At 47.4% G+C, this 16,200-nt stretch overlaps 1 protein-coding gene across 3 annotated transcripts; it reads left to right on the top strand.

Annotated features, from left to right (window-relative positions):
- The first annotated feature begins 642 nt into the window (after nt 1-642).
- Nucleotides 643-14,759, top strand: PPP1R7 (protein phosphatase 1 regulatory subunit 7). 3 transcript variants are annotated; one of them, XM_042878469.1, is made up of 11 exons: nt 643-720; nt 1,223-1,300; nt 1,468-1,587; nt 5,085-5,140; nt 5,736-5,801; nt 6,418-6,548; nt 7,368-7,530; nt 10,938-11,054; nt 11,859-11,963; nt 12,862-12,948; nt 14,379-14,759. In XM_042878469.1, exons 2-11 carry the CDS (start codon nt 1,258-1,260, stop codon nt 14,553-14,555), a joined length of 1,065 nt encoding a protein of 354 aa, XP_042734403.1. In that variant the 5' UTR covers nt 643-720; nt 1,223-1,257; the 3' UTR covers nt 14,556-14,759. The 3 variants fall into 3 exon arrangements, with proteins under 3 accessions (XP_042734403.1, XP_042734407.1, XP_042734404.1); XM_042878473.1 differs by lacking the exon at nt 1,223-1,300 and having other exon boundaries at nt 655-720; nt 1,468-1,572; XM_042878470.1 differs by lacking the exon at nt 1,223-1,300 and having other exon boundaries at nt 655-720.
- The last annotated feature ends 1,441 nt before the right edge of the window (nt 14,760-16,200 follow it).

Here is a 16,200-nt window from a genome sequence, read left to right as displayed (position 1 = left end):
CGCCTCAAACTGCCGGGGGCGGGACGTGGCCGTCCCGCTGCCCAATAAGCAAAGGCGGTGGCAGAGCGGCACGGCCATCAGCCAATGGGAGACCGCGGCGCGGTGGCGGGCCGTTCGAACGCGGCGCCGGCCCCCCTGCCCGCGGCCGTTGCTAGGAACGCTCAGGCCAGTGTAGATGGTGGGTGGGATGGGCCCAAACCGATCCAATGTTCAGCAAGGCGGGGCTCCCTCACCTCCCCGTTCCTAGCCACAGCCGCGTCCTGGTCGCCCTGCCCCATATCCTCGCTTTCCGGGGACGAAAGGGCACGAGGGTCCGAACGCTTCCCGCGCTAGTGTTGGTGCCGGGGTACCAGACCGCAAAGCTGAGGCAAACCGCGGAAGCGGAGCCTGTAAGCGGACCGCCGGGCCCGGGGCGCCGCTGCGAGGGAGCAGCCCCAGAACTTGCACGGCACGGCAGGCCTCCTTCCCGCCAGCGGCGCACTACAACTCCCAGAATGCTGCGGGTCACGGCCCCGCCCGCGCACCAGAGCCGGACGGCCCCAACCGTCACCCCTCTCTCCTCAGGCTCACACCTGCGGAGACGATTGGCTGTCTGAGGGGCGCCGGCTCTGGGCTCTGATTGGCTGCGACCGTCGTTGAGGCGGTTGCCGGAAGGGGGCGGTGGGAGGAGAAGTAATATGGCGGCCGGGAGCGGAGAGGGGCAGCAGGAGATGATGGAGGGTGAGAGCCCGCTGCGGCCGGCGGGGTTGGGTCGGCATGGAGCGCGGAATGGCGCGGTCCCGGGGTGCTGCCCGTGGATCGGGAGGTCCCGGAGGGTGCGATAGGCTCGGGGCAGTCCTGGCTGGACAGCCCCCGGGGGTCCGGCCTGAGGCGAGCCCTGTGGTGATCCCAGGAGCGGGGCCTGAGGGGCGCGGGGCGCGGCCTTTGCGGGAGAGGTGGCAGAAACGGGGCTGTGGAGGCGGCCGTGATGTAAAACGTAAAGAGAACGTAAGGAAAATCCCCCGGTGAGATTTCCTCGTGCGGGAGCGGCGCAGTGCCCAGGCGGCCGCTCGGGCTGCAGCCAGCCCTGCCTTTGTGGCTCTTCTGCGTGTCGTTGGTACTCTCATGCGTGACACTGGTTTTATTTCCTCTGAAAGGTTTTTAAGTGTCGTAGATCTCCTTCCATTTCCGTAATCTTTGGAATTGCACTTCATTGATCTAAGAAATTTCCTTTTTCCTCCAGTCTTCTTCCCAGATTGTTGGTTTTAGGAAGATGTGATGGGAGGAAAAAGTGCATCCAAAATCAAAGTAGAAACAAGGGGTAAGAGGCCTTTTATTTAAGACTAAACCTTTCATTTAGTTAATTTAGGATTTCTACTAACTGCGTAGTGGTATTTGTGAGTCCTGGTTGTGATATCTGCTTGCTGCTTTTTGCCCTCAGCGTGCTGCCAGAAGCAACCTAACTCTGCTGTTCTCTGTCTCCTGCAGTCGATAAGCGGATTGAATCGGAGGAGTCAGAAGATGAAGGGAAGAAGCAAGCAGTGTGCTTAGTGACAGACCTCAGCCAGCAGAGCCTGAGAGATGAGCAGAATGGTGAGAACTCCCCAGGTACCTTCCCACCTCAGTAATGGCTTTAGGGAGGTGTGAGCCGCCCACCCATGTCAGTCCTTTGTATTTCTCTGTGTGATACACTGCGTTTGTCTCAGTGTTAGATAACAGCTGCCCTAGAGAAAACTTTTTTAAGTAATAGCATAATTCCTTGCTATTGTAAAGCTGCCTTCTTTCATGGAATTGCAGATATTAGATCCTTTTTTTAATTATCAGTGTGTGAAACCATGCTTCTCTTTGAAATGTCAGCATTCAAAAAGAGCTTGATTCGTGCTTCTTTGTGGAAGGGCTCTCACTTTCTATAGAAAGATGCTGGAAGTGTTTATTAAAGATGAACGAAGCCAGCTCTTCATACTCCTCTACTGTGTATAACTTTTAACTTTAAAAATTGCCAGATCCCTTTGGAAGGCAAAGAGGACTTTTTCTAGGTAGGCTGAGGAAAGCAGGTTGATGTCGTTTATTTTGTTGCAGGATTTTTTTTTTTTTTTTTTGCTTAAAAATTCTAAGGCATGAAAATTGTACCTGTTTGAATTGCCTTGATTTCAAAACGTCTCTGCTGTTTTTGCAGTTTGCTTTAGTTGTTGGGTAGAAATTTCAGCAGGTGCTTTAAAGCCTGTGCTTGTTTAATGGATATGTTTGTTTTATGGTAGCTTGCAATTTGTCAAAGCAAATCGATAGCTGAAGAACCTACACTGCAGTATCACCTGGACTTCTAACAATAGCTAACAGTTTGAGGTGCAGTGCATCCTTTGGATAGACCTGCTTGTAGGTATTATTGGCCTGGAAATGGAACTGAAATAAAACACTTTCTGCTGCAAATTTTAAGACATTGTTAGCTATTAAACAAAAAAAAGCCGCACCTGTAAGTTGAAAAATGTGTGGTGATGTGTCTAAGAGCACATCCCACAAACTGTGGGGATCCCGAGCTGTGCACCATCAGCTGAAGCACACAGATCAGTCGGGGATGGTTTTCCTTTGCGTGCGCGTAATGGTTTGAGCATTCATTCAGCTGACGTCATTTATTTGTGCATTTGAGGCTGTGTGTTGTGTGGTGTTTCCCTTTGGGAGCTGTAAGAGGAGAGAAACGACTTTGAACAACATGCTTTTATTTCAAATGGGGGCAGGAAAAAAACAGCTTGTTGTCTGATTTACATTGGATGCTACTTAGTGTAAAAAACAAGCAACTATTTCTAGGATAGGAACCAAAAAGAGGAATGATACTGGAGCACTTGAGTTAAGAGCTGGCAAGGAAGCTAAGGTGTTCAGCTGAAAGGAGCATGGATGTTCTGCCACCTTTTTTCATTGGAGCTCACAAATAGAGATGACACAGCTGAGATTTCACATTCATTGTTGAGTGAGTTCTCTGAGGAACAGCACTGCTGCTGTGAAATCTTAGAACTTATTATACTTGTCATGCATGTGCAGTTGGGCTTCAGATGGCTGTGGTGCTGTGGATTTACGTAACAGTAACTGCTGCTCTGTGCTGCAGAACTCGGGCTTCCTGAGTGGCATCCTTTCTTCCTGCACTTGCAGAGCTCGCAGGCGTGGGTTACACCAAAGCTCTCTTAAGTAACTTCAGTGGCAAAGTGATGTATTTCTTTGTTCCCTCTTGTGAAACTGCCTGCATGCTAAATTGTGGATTACAGTACTTCATACTGAGTGTGTGATGTACTGCAGAGCATGTGAGCTGCTGTGTGTGCTGCGAGGAAATGCGCCGCTTGACAGGGAAGCCTCTCAGCTGGCAGAGACAGAGGAACATTTTTGACCTAAGTATCTACAGAGTGCACCAGCTGTACTGTTAGACACCTCTAAAGCCCCAAAAGGACAGGTTCCATCACAGCACTGAAGCTTACTGCTTGTACAACTCAGTCCAAGGGGAATAGTTTGGTCTTTTTCTAATGAGATGTCTCACATAACTGCTGTTCTGACCTCAGACTGTTCCTGGTGGCTGTAAGTTCAGCTGGGCTGTTTGTCTTGGAGCGCCCTGTGCTGGCAGATTTTTGCACCCTAGAAATAGGTTAAAGAGCTGTGGTCATGGGAGCAGCTGGAAGTGTGTCTGTTCCCCTGCTGAAGTGCATCCCTCCTCATCTGGAAGAAAAATGGAAATTCAACTGCTGCCTGGTGCTAAAATGCTGATGGGCACATTTATGCTTGTCAGTTCTGGTGGCATTTCTATACCACCACGCAACGTCACCAAAACTCTCAGCTCACTTTCAATCCCTAAACTGTAATTTATGCTCCGTGCTAATTTATGCTATATAAAATATTAAAAGATGAGATACCTTCTTTTATGAGAAGAAAAGTAGACTCTTTAAATCTTAATTTACCCAAGTCAGTTCAGTGAGGGCTCTTTCCTGTCGTGGCACAATACAGTGAGGTAAATAGCTGCGTGGAGCTATCAAAGCCTGCAGCTTGGCAGGATTAACAGTTGTGATGTTTGTACCATTAGTCTTTACCTGACTGCAGATGATGCCAAGCATTTGTAGGAAAAGCACCCATTAAGGATTGAGGGTGTTTGGCATTTGTGTGAATGTTGAGGCCCTGCTCGGGAAATAAAATTCATGATTGTTTTAATGGAATGGGCTTGCATGCTGTAAAATGCAGGATTTAATCCAAAGGCTTTGAAACTTGACTGATATTAAAGATGCTTCCAGTTTTGTGGTTGCACAGAGGGCTTATATGCTTAGAACGGAAAGGGGTTGCATGTTTTGTATCTGTTTTGCAAAGCCTTATTAGACTTCCTTTGGAGATTGATGCAAACAGCACACCATCTTCTGCAACTGGGAATCGGGTGTGAATTATTCAGCATGAATGTATCCAGTAAACTTCACTCCCTCTTGTGCTGTGATAGAAGTACAGCAAATGCTGGGCTACCTTCCAGAACTACAAAAGCATTTCCCAAGCAAATGCATGCAGTGTGATAAACAGTTTTCTAGCATATTACTAAGCTTATTCAAACAAAAGAAGGGAAGTCCATGCGAGTGTGTGCTCAGCATACACTGGCAATATTTGTGAAATAAAGGCTGGAGAGCTTGTGGAGATGCTTGGTCATTCTTGGCACTACCAGCTGCAAGCTTTAGGTGTACTTAGGTTCCTCCTTGGCACCCATGTTAGGTTGTCTGAGGAGCACAGACTCCTTGGAGGGAACATCCTCAGAGGGATGCTTGCACTAAGTGTAAAGAAAGGAAATCCTGCCAAGTTCAGTCTTAAGGCAGCGTTACACATCAGCCAGGTGGGCAGGCTGGGTAAAGTGCTGCTCTTTTTTCATTTGCTTCTAGGCGTGGAGTTGTGTTGGTAAGGAAGCTTTGTTTCACTGCTTGCTGTCCCGATGCAAGTGAGTGTGTTTTCACTGCAGCAAAATTTCCAAACTGTGCATCTTGTGTGTGACTTGTTCTGAAGGGTGCTTGCTCCCTTTGTCCCTCTGGGTGTTAGCCATTGTCATCGTGTCTCTAACTATCAGATAGCAGGAGTCTGTAACATGTTTGTTTCTGCTGCAGGAGAAGCAGAGACACCAGTGGACATGGAGACAATTAGCCTGGACCCAGAAGCTGAGGTAAAGGAAGGGGTTTTGTTCTGTCAGGCTTTACGTAGCAGGATGAAAGGGAAAGCAAGTGTTGAAACCTAACTAAAAGATCTACTTCTCCTGAAGGTCCTGGCTATCCTATCTTCTCTGAAACTGGTTCAGAGCCTTCAGGCTAGACATAGAAGTATTCTACTCTTAATCAGTATCCAAAACCTTTTGTTTGCCATTTTGAGTTTTAGAATAAACACAGAAGCAAAGTGTGTTGCAGTTAAGCAGTAAGTGGGTAAGAGAATTCTGTGCAGCACTTTGTTCAAGCTGCACAACTCTTTCTCAGTAAAATTATGAATTTACTAAAAGAAATGGTCCTCTCTTGGTGAAACCAAGCTCACACTGAAGAGGCTTTTGCCCTCTCACAGGTGCTGCCTTTGCAGTTAATGAACTTAGGCCGTGTGCTGGTAAAATCAATCTGCCAAACCAAATTTTTACGAGCTCTTTAAGGAGAAGTTTTAATGAGCTGCGCTTTCTGTAAGTCTGTAATTTTTCTTAGAAGAAAATGACTGGGCTCGTCTTCAAAGAGTATTTTGAAACGATTGCTGAATCCCTCTGACCTCTGTTTCTCTCTCAGGACGTTGACCTGAATCATTTCCGAATTGGGAAGATTGAAGGGTTCGAGGTGCTCAAGAAAGTAAAGGTAACAGCTGGAAGGAATAGAGAATATCATTTGGAGCTGGAGAGTGTGTGTGTCAGACCTACCAGAGAACAAACTCAAGAGTCTTTTTGGCTGCCATCCTAGCAATTTCACCTTATGTTTGTGTCAACGTGATGTAATGATGTGGAATACCAGTAGCCAAGAATCGTAAAACCTTGACAGTTTGTCTGAAGAAGGTCCATCCAACCTAAATTTCTTCTCTTCTAGTTTAAAGGCATTTCCCCTTGTCTTATCACTATTAGACCATTTATTAAGTTGGTGCCCCTCCTGCTTGTAAGCTCCCTTCTACTTCTGTAAGGCCAGCTGAGGTCTCCCTGGAACCTTAAAGGATTTCTGGAGGCTTGTAGTAAACTCCTGCTCAAAGCAGGTCTGGTTGGAGCATGTGGCTTAAGGCCCTGCATGGTGAAACTCTTCCAAGGATGGTGATTACGTGGCTTCTGTGGGGTGCTGTTCTGGTGGCTGTATTCGTGGTGAAGGCTTTCCTTCTGTAGAGATGGGAGAAAACAGGAAAATATCGTATCTTACAAAGCAAAACCCACTTTGTGCCTGTATGCCAGAAGTCATGACGTGCTGCTGTTCACCTCTGTTTTCCTGCCAGACTCTGTGTCTGCGTCAGAACCTGGTGAAGCGCATTGAGAACCTGGAGCAACTGCAGACCTTGCGGGAGCTGGATCTGTACGACAATCAGATTCGGAAGATTGAGAACTTGGAGGCTCTCGTGGATCTTGAGTGAGTTGTGGGGAATCACCAGGTTTGGGCTGTGGGTGGGTTGTCACTCGCTGAGCTGTAATTATTCCAGTCTTAAGCACCCAGAGCCTTCTCGTCCTTCTCTTGTCTGTGAAGGACAGTATCTGGTCTCCATTGATGCTTAACTGTACAGTAAACTAGTTCTGTTGTCCTGGAGCTCAGCTGGGACAGTGGAAATGAAACATCATCTGTGTAAAACAGCAAGCACAGCAAGGTAGGTGGCTTCCATGCAGGTGCAGGAGCACTCAGGCATCCCTTGGTATTGATAGGGATGCTCCATATAGCATTTGTGCTTCTGTAGAAAACGACTAGAGAAGTGACTCTCCTGGGGACAAAGTGCTATTCCCAGCTTCTGGCACTGGTCCTTCATCAGTCTGGAGGTGGATCACAACCATTTTCTCTGAGACTGGGGAGGAGTGATGTGCTTACAGCAGTGCTAACTGCTTCATGTTGAAGAGAGGCCTTGTCCCAGAGAGGCAGAGCTTGTAGAGATACACGTTTCCTATGGTACAGTGCTGAAAGTTGGCTTCCCCCCATGGTGGCAGTTGCACAGCTGGGCAAAACAGTGTGCTTGTTGCATGTGACATACCTTTGTTTTCTCCATGGCTTGCTATGACAGTATTTTGAAAGTTGTATTCATTATTTCTGATTAAAGAAATGCCACTTGTGACTCCAGCTTCACGGCCTAACAAAATGCTTGATTTCTGCAGATAGTGAGGCTCACCATCAGTTCACAAATGCCTCTGCCAGGACCTTCCATGCCTCCTGGACTGAAGAGCCCTTTGTTTTGTTTTACCTCAGGATCCTGGACATCTCGTTTAATGTTCTGCGACACATTGAAGGACTAGATCAGCTTACCCAACTTAAAAAACTCTTCCTCGTCAACAACAAAATCAGCAAAATTGAGAATTTGAGCAACTTGCAGCTGTTACAGATGTTAGAGTTGGGATCCAATCGAATTCGGGTAGGCTTGCTGTGCGAGATGTTAGCTGGAGAGTTTTGAGCTCTGTGGCTTTTGGGATTAGCCTGTTCTCAAAGTGCTCTGTGTTGACTTTGACTTGTGGTTTTGCTGTTCTTATTGTTCTAGCCATTTGATGTGTAGTTGTTTATTTGCTGCACCTGCTGGATCCTTCCATTATGTGTGTGTGTAGTGCCTGGCTTCTAAACTACAACTGAGGAATTTCTCTTCAGCTCATTCCCTGTGTGTTGCCTTCTGCAGATGGCAGTTTTCTCTCGACAGGGAGCCAAACCTATCAAAACTACAGCTATTGTTTTCTCTTGCCTTCCTCGTGGCTCTGCCTGCTTCTACTTCATCAAATCACTTGAACTCTAATAGCAGTTTCAGGTTCGTGTGTGTACTTGATAGATCTCCACAATTTTCTCACTCAAGAAAAAGGTTTTCTTGAGGCCTTGCTCTGAAGTGCCTCAGAAACCTGATAGCCCACTGCTGACTGCTTTTTCTTACTTGTCAGTTAGCAACCTTTCCAGTTTTGTGATTTTGACTGCACTTCAAGGGAGGCAGTTCTGAGTGGTGTCTGCTGTCCATAAGGCAGGCTTCTGCATTTTGCCCAGGTCATAAGAGAATGGGTGAAGCAGGCAACACTCACTGTGTGCAGAGTGAACTATTAATTTTTTACAAGCTTTTTCAATTCTATGTACACTCTCTGAAATAGCTGGAATGCACTCACTTCTTACAGTCTGGAAACTGTATAAAATGACTTTGCCCAGCTGCAGATGCTGAGAAACTCTTTGTTACATTGAATGAACAAGTGAGGGAAATACTGATCTGTTTTCCATATTCTAAGTGTCGTGGAAGCACATCTCCTTTCTAAAAAGAAGGAAACTCAAGCAATTACAAACAGCCTTTGAGGGCAGAAATGTTTGCTGCTTTTATGAACTGGAAAAACTCATTTTTCTCCAAAAGCTGAACTGAAGCAACTCTTCTGTCTGAAGGAATTGTTACTTTGGAGAGTAACATGTAGGGAGAATTAATGCTGAGTGGGAGAGCATCAGCCAGACGAGTGGTAAGGAGCCTTATGGTTCACATAGGCTGGGGAATGTGATTTATAGAGGTGCATTCTTTGTGTTCAGAAGCATAATAGGCCTTAGGGGCACCAATCCTTGTGTTTCCAAAGCTGGGTTAAAGAAAACTATTACATCTCATTTCTCAGCATCATTACACAGTGCAAGTAAGACTGAAAACCAAACCAGCTGGGTTTCTGTGCTGATACTTGGCTGCTGTATTGCCACCAGTGGTGGAGAAGCTGGAGAATATATTTTAAATGACCAGCTTGAACTATTTTATGTGCATTTTTTTTGCAGCGCTGAGGCTGTGCGTGGTAAGAACCAAAGCAATGATATCACTGCCTGGGTAACAAGCTAAATTTTCCTGTTTTTAGCATCTTTTCTGTTTATTCTTTGAAAAGCAATGCTCTGTGCTGCTTTACTGGAGTGAGAAACCTGTGTCTAGGGTAGGCATGAAAAAATGCATCTCACCTGCGGAAACCAGAATTGTTGTGGTAGTTTCCTGCTGGCAGGATGGCCTGGCTGCGTGCTTCATAGGTGTGTGTGTGTAAGAAGCTGTGAGCAGGCAGGTCAGGCAGTGTCTGTGGGTGTGGGGTGCCTGCTACGTTCATCCCCTGGGCATTAAGGTTTCTGCAGTAGTGCTGTGTTGGTCATCTGCTGCGAAACTCTTAACTTCTTGGGGTGCACTTCACCAGCTCTGTGGTGACTTAGCAAACACTTGTAGTTCTGTCCTTCTTATAGGAATGGTGGGGAAACAATTTCATGCCTGAGCTGATCCATTTTCATGCTTTTCTTTCCAAAGTTGGACTGAGGCAACTACAAGGCAAGCACTTCATTTGTTCCCTAGCTTTTTTTCCTCATGCCTGTTTCATACTTAAATGTGGCTTTTTTATAGCTTTAAGTAGCTTTTTTTCTTTCTTTCTGATTATTTCTTCTCAGTACCCTCAGAGTCACAAGTATTTCCTCCTCAGGGCTGGGGGAGCTACCATTGAGAAACAAATCTATTATTTTCTTGCAAGGCCAAAACAGGGGTAAGTCCACAGGCTTAGAAGGAGGGTGAGTCCAAATATGAGCTGATAAACAGCTTATGTTGAATCTGTTGGCAGTTCTGGGGTAGAGATTGAAAAGCTTCTTTCCTTCCCGGAGGTACCTGTAATACACTGTGTGCATGTGTCCATTCTCCTCTGCCTTCCCTTGCCCACAGGTGCACACAGAAGTCTGAGTGGTGCTGGGCTGTGGTGTCCTGTGTCACCAGCACTGCTGGGCTCTGTCCTGCCTGGCAGGAAGGGTTCTGGAAGCTGGCATGTCACGAAGTTCTTGAGCACGGATGCACAGCTGTGTATCCATATCCATGCTGCTGCTTTCCTGTGAGCTGAAACCTGTTTTTAAAATCCTGTTTTTAGCAGTGCCTGCTTCTATTCTGTATTTTTTGTGGCTTTTCCCTTGCAGAGAAAAAAGGATTTTTTAGATTTCCTCCTGTTTACAGGAGCCCTTTCTAAAACCCCTATTTTATCCCTCTTCTTGCCCTGTCTTTTTTTAATCCTCTGATGCTTTCTGGTGCACCCTTTTTTTTTTATTCTATTTTTTATAACCAAAGAATATGGTTGTTCTTGGTGCCTCACAGAGATGTTCTCTTCCACTGAAAGCTGAGCTCAGCATTTAAATTGATGTGTGGATGCTCTGTCAGCAGTGTGTGTATTTAACGTGTGCGTTGCTTAAATTGCCACGTGCTGCCACTTGTGTGAATATACAGACAGTATTAAATGTGCCAGCAGCTTATGGCATCTAGATACACCCAGGAGACAATTAACCTTGCTTATGGCAGAGAAACCAATGAGCACAGGAGCTGGGCAGCTTGCCTCCGAATGCTTTCATCACTGATGGCTAGTACTGAATTTGGGAATGACTTTTTCTCCTCCAGCTTCTCTTTCCATTCACCAGTGACAGATACCCTAGATTCACAAATGAGCGTTTCCTGCCCTGGGTGAGCACCTGGTGGCCCAGGGAATGTCCTTTTCAGTGTTACACAGGCTGTGCTTTCTCTGATCCTGCCTGGACAGTGGGGCTGCAGCCAGGAGAAAGCGATGTGACCCATGCTGAAGCCAGCAGCTAGCAGTGCCTTGGCCAGCCCTCACAGGCTGAGGTTTGCTGTCACTGCACAAAGCCCTGCGCTTTGCTCTCGGGTCCTGAGGGAGGCCTGGCCTGCACGCTTTGTGCTGTGGAACTGGCAGGTTGTTTCTCACAGGAGGGGAAGTGCTGCACAGTTCAAGGCTGTGCGGTGGTGCTGAGTGTATCTGCGGGTTGGAGTTGTGCGTCGCAGCAACGCCGTCTGCTTTGCTCTTGCAGGCCATAGAGAACATCGACGCCCTGGCTAATCTGGACAGCCTGTTCCTTGGAAAGAACAAAATCACCAAGCTGCAGAACTTGGATGCGCTGACAAACCTGACCGTGCTCAGTATACAGGTATTGATCCTGCTCTGTCCTGTTGTGTTTGAAACACCCTCGGTGATGTGAACACCTTTACAGTGAGCTCTCAGGAATCTTTGGTGTTTGGCTCAAACTGCCGTAGTAGAAGAGTGAAATGAATGTGAAGCCCAACTTCCTTCCTGAAATACTGCTTGTTGTTTTTGCAGTGACATCCAATGAGTAATGCCAGAGAAGTCCTTTCATTGGCACTGAGCTCAGTGTCACTGCCTTCTGCCTGAACAGGGAAGAAAAGTGAATGACAAGCCTGTGCTAAATGAAACCTGTCCTTAATGAGCTACTGGAAGCTTCCAGCTTTTTAATGGGTGGAATAAAAGCCACATGACAAAGTTCATGCAGTCTAGCACAAGCTAGGCAAACAGTTCCTGAGGAAGTCGTACCTTCTGCATGTTACAGTACATGTAGGCATCTTAACCTATAGGATGTACAGAGCTGCATGTGGCAGAGTGTATCAGAACTGAAATCCTGTAACTTCACTTTGGGTTATTCTGCTAGAAAGGCCTACAGAATGAATGCTATTAATGCATCAGCATGTTTCTGAAGAGACCAAGTAGGAAACTGCTGCTTGTGATGGGGAGGTCAGGGTCTGACTCTCCTGAATTTGGAGCCTTTGCTTCCTCTGAAGACTTTGCTTCCTTAGGTATGGTGGTGCAGGCCTTTAAAACCTAGCACATGGCATCGATGTTGACCCAGGCAGGCAATTTCCCCTTCCAATGCTTTATCTCCTATGACTCGCTTGCATTGTGGGTTGTTCAGACTGCTCTTACACTGTTATGCTTTCAGAGTAACCGTCTGACCAAGATTGAGGGGCTGCAGAGCTTAGTGAACTTGCGTGAGCTGTACCTCAGCAACAACGGCATCGAAGTCATCGAGGGACTGGAGAACAATGTGAGCAGTATGAGTGTGTCAGAACTGCTGCCCTCAGCATCCTGCCAGGGGGGTGGGCTTTGCCTGAATCTTTTGTTCCTCAGCTGCTTCAGTTACAGGAAGGGTTCTGAATATCTTGAAAAGACCACAAAAATCCAAGCATTAGTTACATTGAAATCCCTTACATGCACAGAGCCCCTCTGGATCTGGAGTAAGTTGCTTTCTTGATTGTGGAGGGAGCATTTGAAGCATGTGGTTCATGCAGCAGCCTGGCAGATCTTCAGCAGTGAAATGACTGATGGCCACTGGTGGCTGGCTCTGATGTAGCATTCCTGACAGCAGTTTGTAGATAACCCTGAGTCTGTATGGGTAGGACAAGTGGAGCTGGGAGTGAGAGGGACGAGCCATGGCATGTGGCTTGCCTTCCTGACACTGTAATTCTAGATAGGATTGATTTCACAGAAGTCTGTAGCGTTTTGATCCTCGTGCAACAGCAGATGGCATTGTAGGAGAGCAGAGAAATCAGGAACTTGGCTGTGTGCAGGGCAGAAAGCTTTCCCTAAAGCTTCCAAACTTTCTGCTGCAGAAAGTGTTCAACTGCCCAGGAGGATGCTTCTGATCCAAATGTTAATGGATTCCTGTTAGTGTGCTATGGAGAGAGAAAACTTGTCTTTGTAGGAGCCTTCAACTGACATTGCCATCCAGCAAGTAATTGCTTTCATTTTTGCTGCATGGCTTCTGGGAGGTCAGTAACCCGGCTCAATTAAAAAACAGTCTTGCTAAATGTATTCCTGTCTACGTTTCTCATTGTAGGACAGCTGGTGATAACATGTCATTGCTTGTAATGATTTTTATGCCTGGGCCTGAGAGATGGAAGGTGAAAGGAAATCTAGTGTAACGTTTTTGTTTGCTTGTCTAGAACAAACTCACAATGCTGGACATTGCATCCAATAGAATCAAGAAGATTGAAAATATCAGTCACCTAACAGAGCTGCAGGAGTTCTGGGTAAGTGCTGTACACAGAGAAAAAGGCCTCTGGTGGGTTGGAGTGGTGAATGGCTGTTTTGGACAGCTGTCCTTTGGGCAGCTCTTGGAATGTTTCTCATCTTGTTGAACCATCTTAGGAGGGCAGAGTGTGATGGCTTTCCCTTGGGAAGGACTTGAGCCTTCGAAGATTTTGGCAGGGCTTTGGTTAGTGGTAACAAGCCTGTCTCTATCTAGAATATAGGCCCTGCCTTCATGCTTGTGGTGGTTATGAAACAGCCTTACTGTGTCCTATTTTTGCAAATCTCATCTTTCTTCGAGTCAGCATGACTGTGTAATGAGAGAAGCTGATACTGTGTCACCACTGCCTGGATCACAGCCTCTGTTTAGAACAGACTTGATATGGTCATGTTACAAATACGAAACAAATGGAACTCTGGTTTACTTCCACTCTAGGAGGCAGGTAGTTGCTTAGGGTTGCTGCTGTTACCTTTGTGACACCCTGGGTAGCAGGCCCTTTACCATTCATAAGTCTGCTAAGGATATATGCAGAGACTTTTTCCACCTGATTTTTATCAGTACTCTGCCACTCTGGGGACCTGCACACAAATCTGCTCCTGTCTTAGGGAAAAGCAGCAGGTATTCATGAATTGACAGGTGCTCTAGCTCCTTTCCTTTGTTAGAGCTGAATGTTATGGTGCTTAATGCCTGTTGTTTGGAGTTCAGTTATATAAACTTCTGAGCAGAGGCTGAGAGAGAGGATGGAAAAGTGGTTGCAAATGGAATCAAGCTGCAGACCCTACTGTCCAGGCTACGAAGATCATCTTTCTCATCTTGGAGAGTAGCTTAGCCAACTGCCAGCGGTGTTACCTGGTGGCATTTATTCCGTAAGGAACTCTTTAAGTAACAGCAGCTGAGAAGCCTGTTCAAAAGATGTTAGAAATGAGACAGTACGGTATGGTCAGTGTGTGACCTGTTGGCATCCTTTGCAACTTCCTCCAGTGCTCCTGTTTGTGGTTGCTCTGCTTATAGAAGGCACTGCACAGCTGTTTCAGTTCCTTTTACAGGAAGCAAAGGCAAGATCCTAACCTCACTGGGCTTTCCTTGCAAAAACACAGTGCTTTAAGAGTCCTCTGCCAGACAGAGGATCTCCTGGCTTTGTCCAGCTCCTTTCCCTACCTGGAAATGGAAAATGCTCTTCTGGCTTCCCCCCTGCCCCCACACTTCAACACTGTTAAAAAAAAAACAGTTGCTGAGGGAGGCCAGAAGCAATTCACTGATAATTGTTACTTTTTCAATCTCCTGGGAGAAGGACCACATAGACAGGAACTTCCTTGTGATGCATGAAGATTGTACAGTTAGAGCCACTGGGTGATGATCCTCTTGAGCAGCATCGGTGTGGTTCCTGATACTGGAAGTATTGATGTGTGTGTGCATGTGTGTGCTCTGCAGATGAATGATAATCTCGTTGAGAGCTGGAGTGACCTGGATGAGCTGAAAGGAGCCAACAATTTGGAAACTGTGTACCTGGAGCGAAACCCTTTGCAGAAGGACCCCCAGTACCGGCGCAAAATCATGCTGGCCCTCCCATCTGTCCGGCAGATCGATGCCACGTTTGTTCGGTTCTGAGCCTCCTGCTGCCCTTTCTCTCCTGCCCTCCTTGGAGAAATGTCCCAGCTGGGTTTTTTATCCACTCACCACTCCCCAGGTCTTCAGTACACTGACACTCTCAGAGCAAATAGTCAACAAAAAGCACTGACTACCAGATCTTGTGTACAATGCACTCATTGTTTTTGAAATGTTGTTATTATTATTAAATCTTAACATAAGAGATTTCCTTGTGCTTGTATCTTATTTGCCCGGGAGGATTGGCAGCAAGTGTTTGCAACAGACTGGAGCGTTTCTACTTGGAGCTGCTTGGAGACAAACCTTCAGGTCTGTGATATCCTTGCAAGCATCGCTGTTCCTCATCCAGACCTAAAGGTGGTCTGCAGAAACGTGGGAAGCAGTGACAGTGTTGGCGTGGAGGAGAATCGGATAAAAATGCTCATCCAGGTATCAGAGTTGAGTTTTTGCTAAATATCTGTTAGTAAAGCCAGAGGGTGGAGGAGAGCTGGAAGACTTTCATAGCAATGTTGGTTGCTTGGTTTTTTTTTGTTTGTTTGTTTTTGAGGCACAGTTACAGGTTTGCTGTAGTTGACTGAGGATAGCTTGAGTTGCAGAAGCTGTGTGAGGATCTGTGTCCCTGGATGGAGCTACCACTGGAGGCACTGCTAGTATAGCATCCATGTTAAATGCTGAGCTGTAAACCATGCTGGGGACCGGAGAAGGAGTTAAAAGAGGTAAGATAATGGGCTGTGCATTCCACCCAGGGAGGAGAAGGGCCTAGGCCCAGGCCTTCCTCATGGCCTTTACCTTCAGTTTCCTGCCCTGTGTATACAACAAGCACATCCACAACAGCAGCCTGTGTGCCTTCACCTCAGCCTATGCACTGTGGGACTTTGTCCAGCACAGCAATGCTGCTTGCAGGTGGGGCCCTTCTGCCTCAGCTGGCTGTTTGCTTGGGCTCCTTGTTTGCTTTCTGCAGTCACTGCCACCTCCTCAGCACACAGTTCAGTTCAGCTGGGTCCAGGTTGCCCACTTGCTACCCTGAGCTTCCACAGGGCCCTGCTTATCCTGGGGCTTGCCCACCATGTGCCTGTGGGCTGGGGCTGGACAGGCAGCACGGGACCAGCAGCCTGTCCCTGTGACTTGGGGCTGCAAAAGCTTTCCAGCTGGGGAATCAGGGGAGGAAATGTCACCACTGTGGGGAGACAGCTGAGACTGTGCACCCTGGGACTGGGCTTACCTGCTGCTCTGCTGACATCCCATGGTGACACATGGTGACGATGCCAGCCACGGAGCGGGCAGGTGCAGTGACAGCTGCATGTGGCTCTCACAGGTACAGGGCAGTCAGAGACAGGGACGGCAATCTGACTTTGACCTACTGGTACCTGCTGGCTGCATGCTTGGGCTTCCTCACCACCTGTCAGGTAACGGCCACTGGGCCCTGCCAGGAGGGAGGGGGCATGGGCACTGGGTGGGGATGTGCTGAGTCTGTGTCCCCTCTTGCTGCCAGCGTGTGGCTTTATCAGGCATGTGGTCACTGTCTGGTCCCCAGCATTCCTAAGCTGACAGAGGTCAGGGTGAAACGCTGTCAGGCTTTGCTCTCAGCTCCCCTCAAGGCAGCGCTCATTTCGCTTGTCCTGGCTCAGCACAGGCAGGCCGGGCCTCC

This window comes from Lagopus leucura, unplaced genomic scaffold (genome assembly GCF_019238085.1).
Source record: "Lagopus leucura isolate 7727_CA_CO unplaced genomic scaffold, USGS_WTPT01 Super-Scaffold_100021, whole genome shotgun sequence".
Classification (NCBI taxonomy): Eukaryota; Metazoa; Chordata; class Aves; order Galliformes; family Phasianidae; genus Lagopus; species Lagopus leucura.
This window is presented reverse-complemented; position numbering and strand designations above follow the sequence as displayed.

Excerpts from the sequence above, each read along its gene's own strand:
- PPP1R7 (XM_042878469.1), top strand. The coding sequence starts at position 1,258 with ATGGGAGGAAAAAGTGCATCCAAAATCAAAGTAGAAACAAGGG. Across the intron at positions 11,055-11,858 it reads TGACCGTGCTCAGTATACAG|AGTAACCGTCTGACCAAGAT; the intron begins GTATTGATCCTG and ends TTATGCTTTCAG. Across the intron at positions 11,964-12,861 it reads TCGAGGGACTGGAGAACAAT|AACAAACTCACAATGCTGGA; the intron begins GTGAGCAGTATG and ends TTGCTTGTCTAG.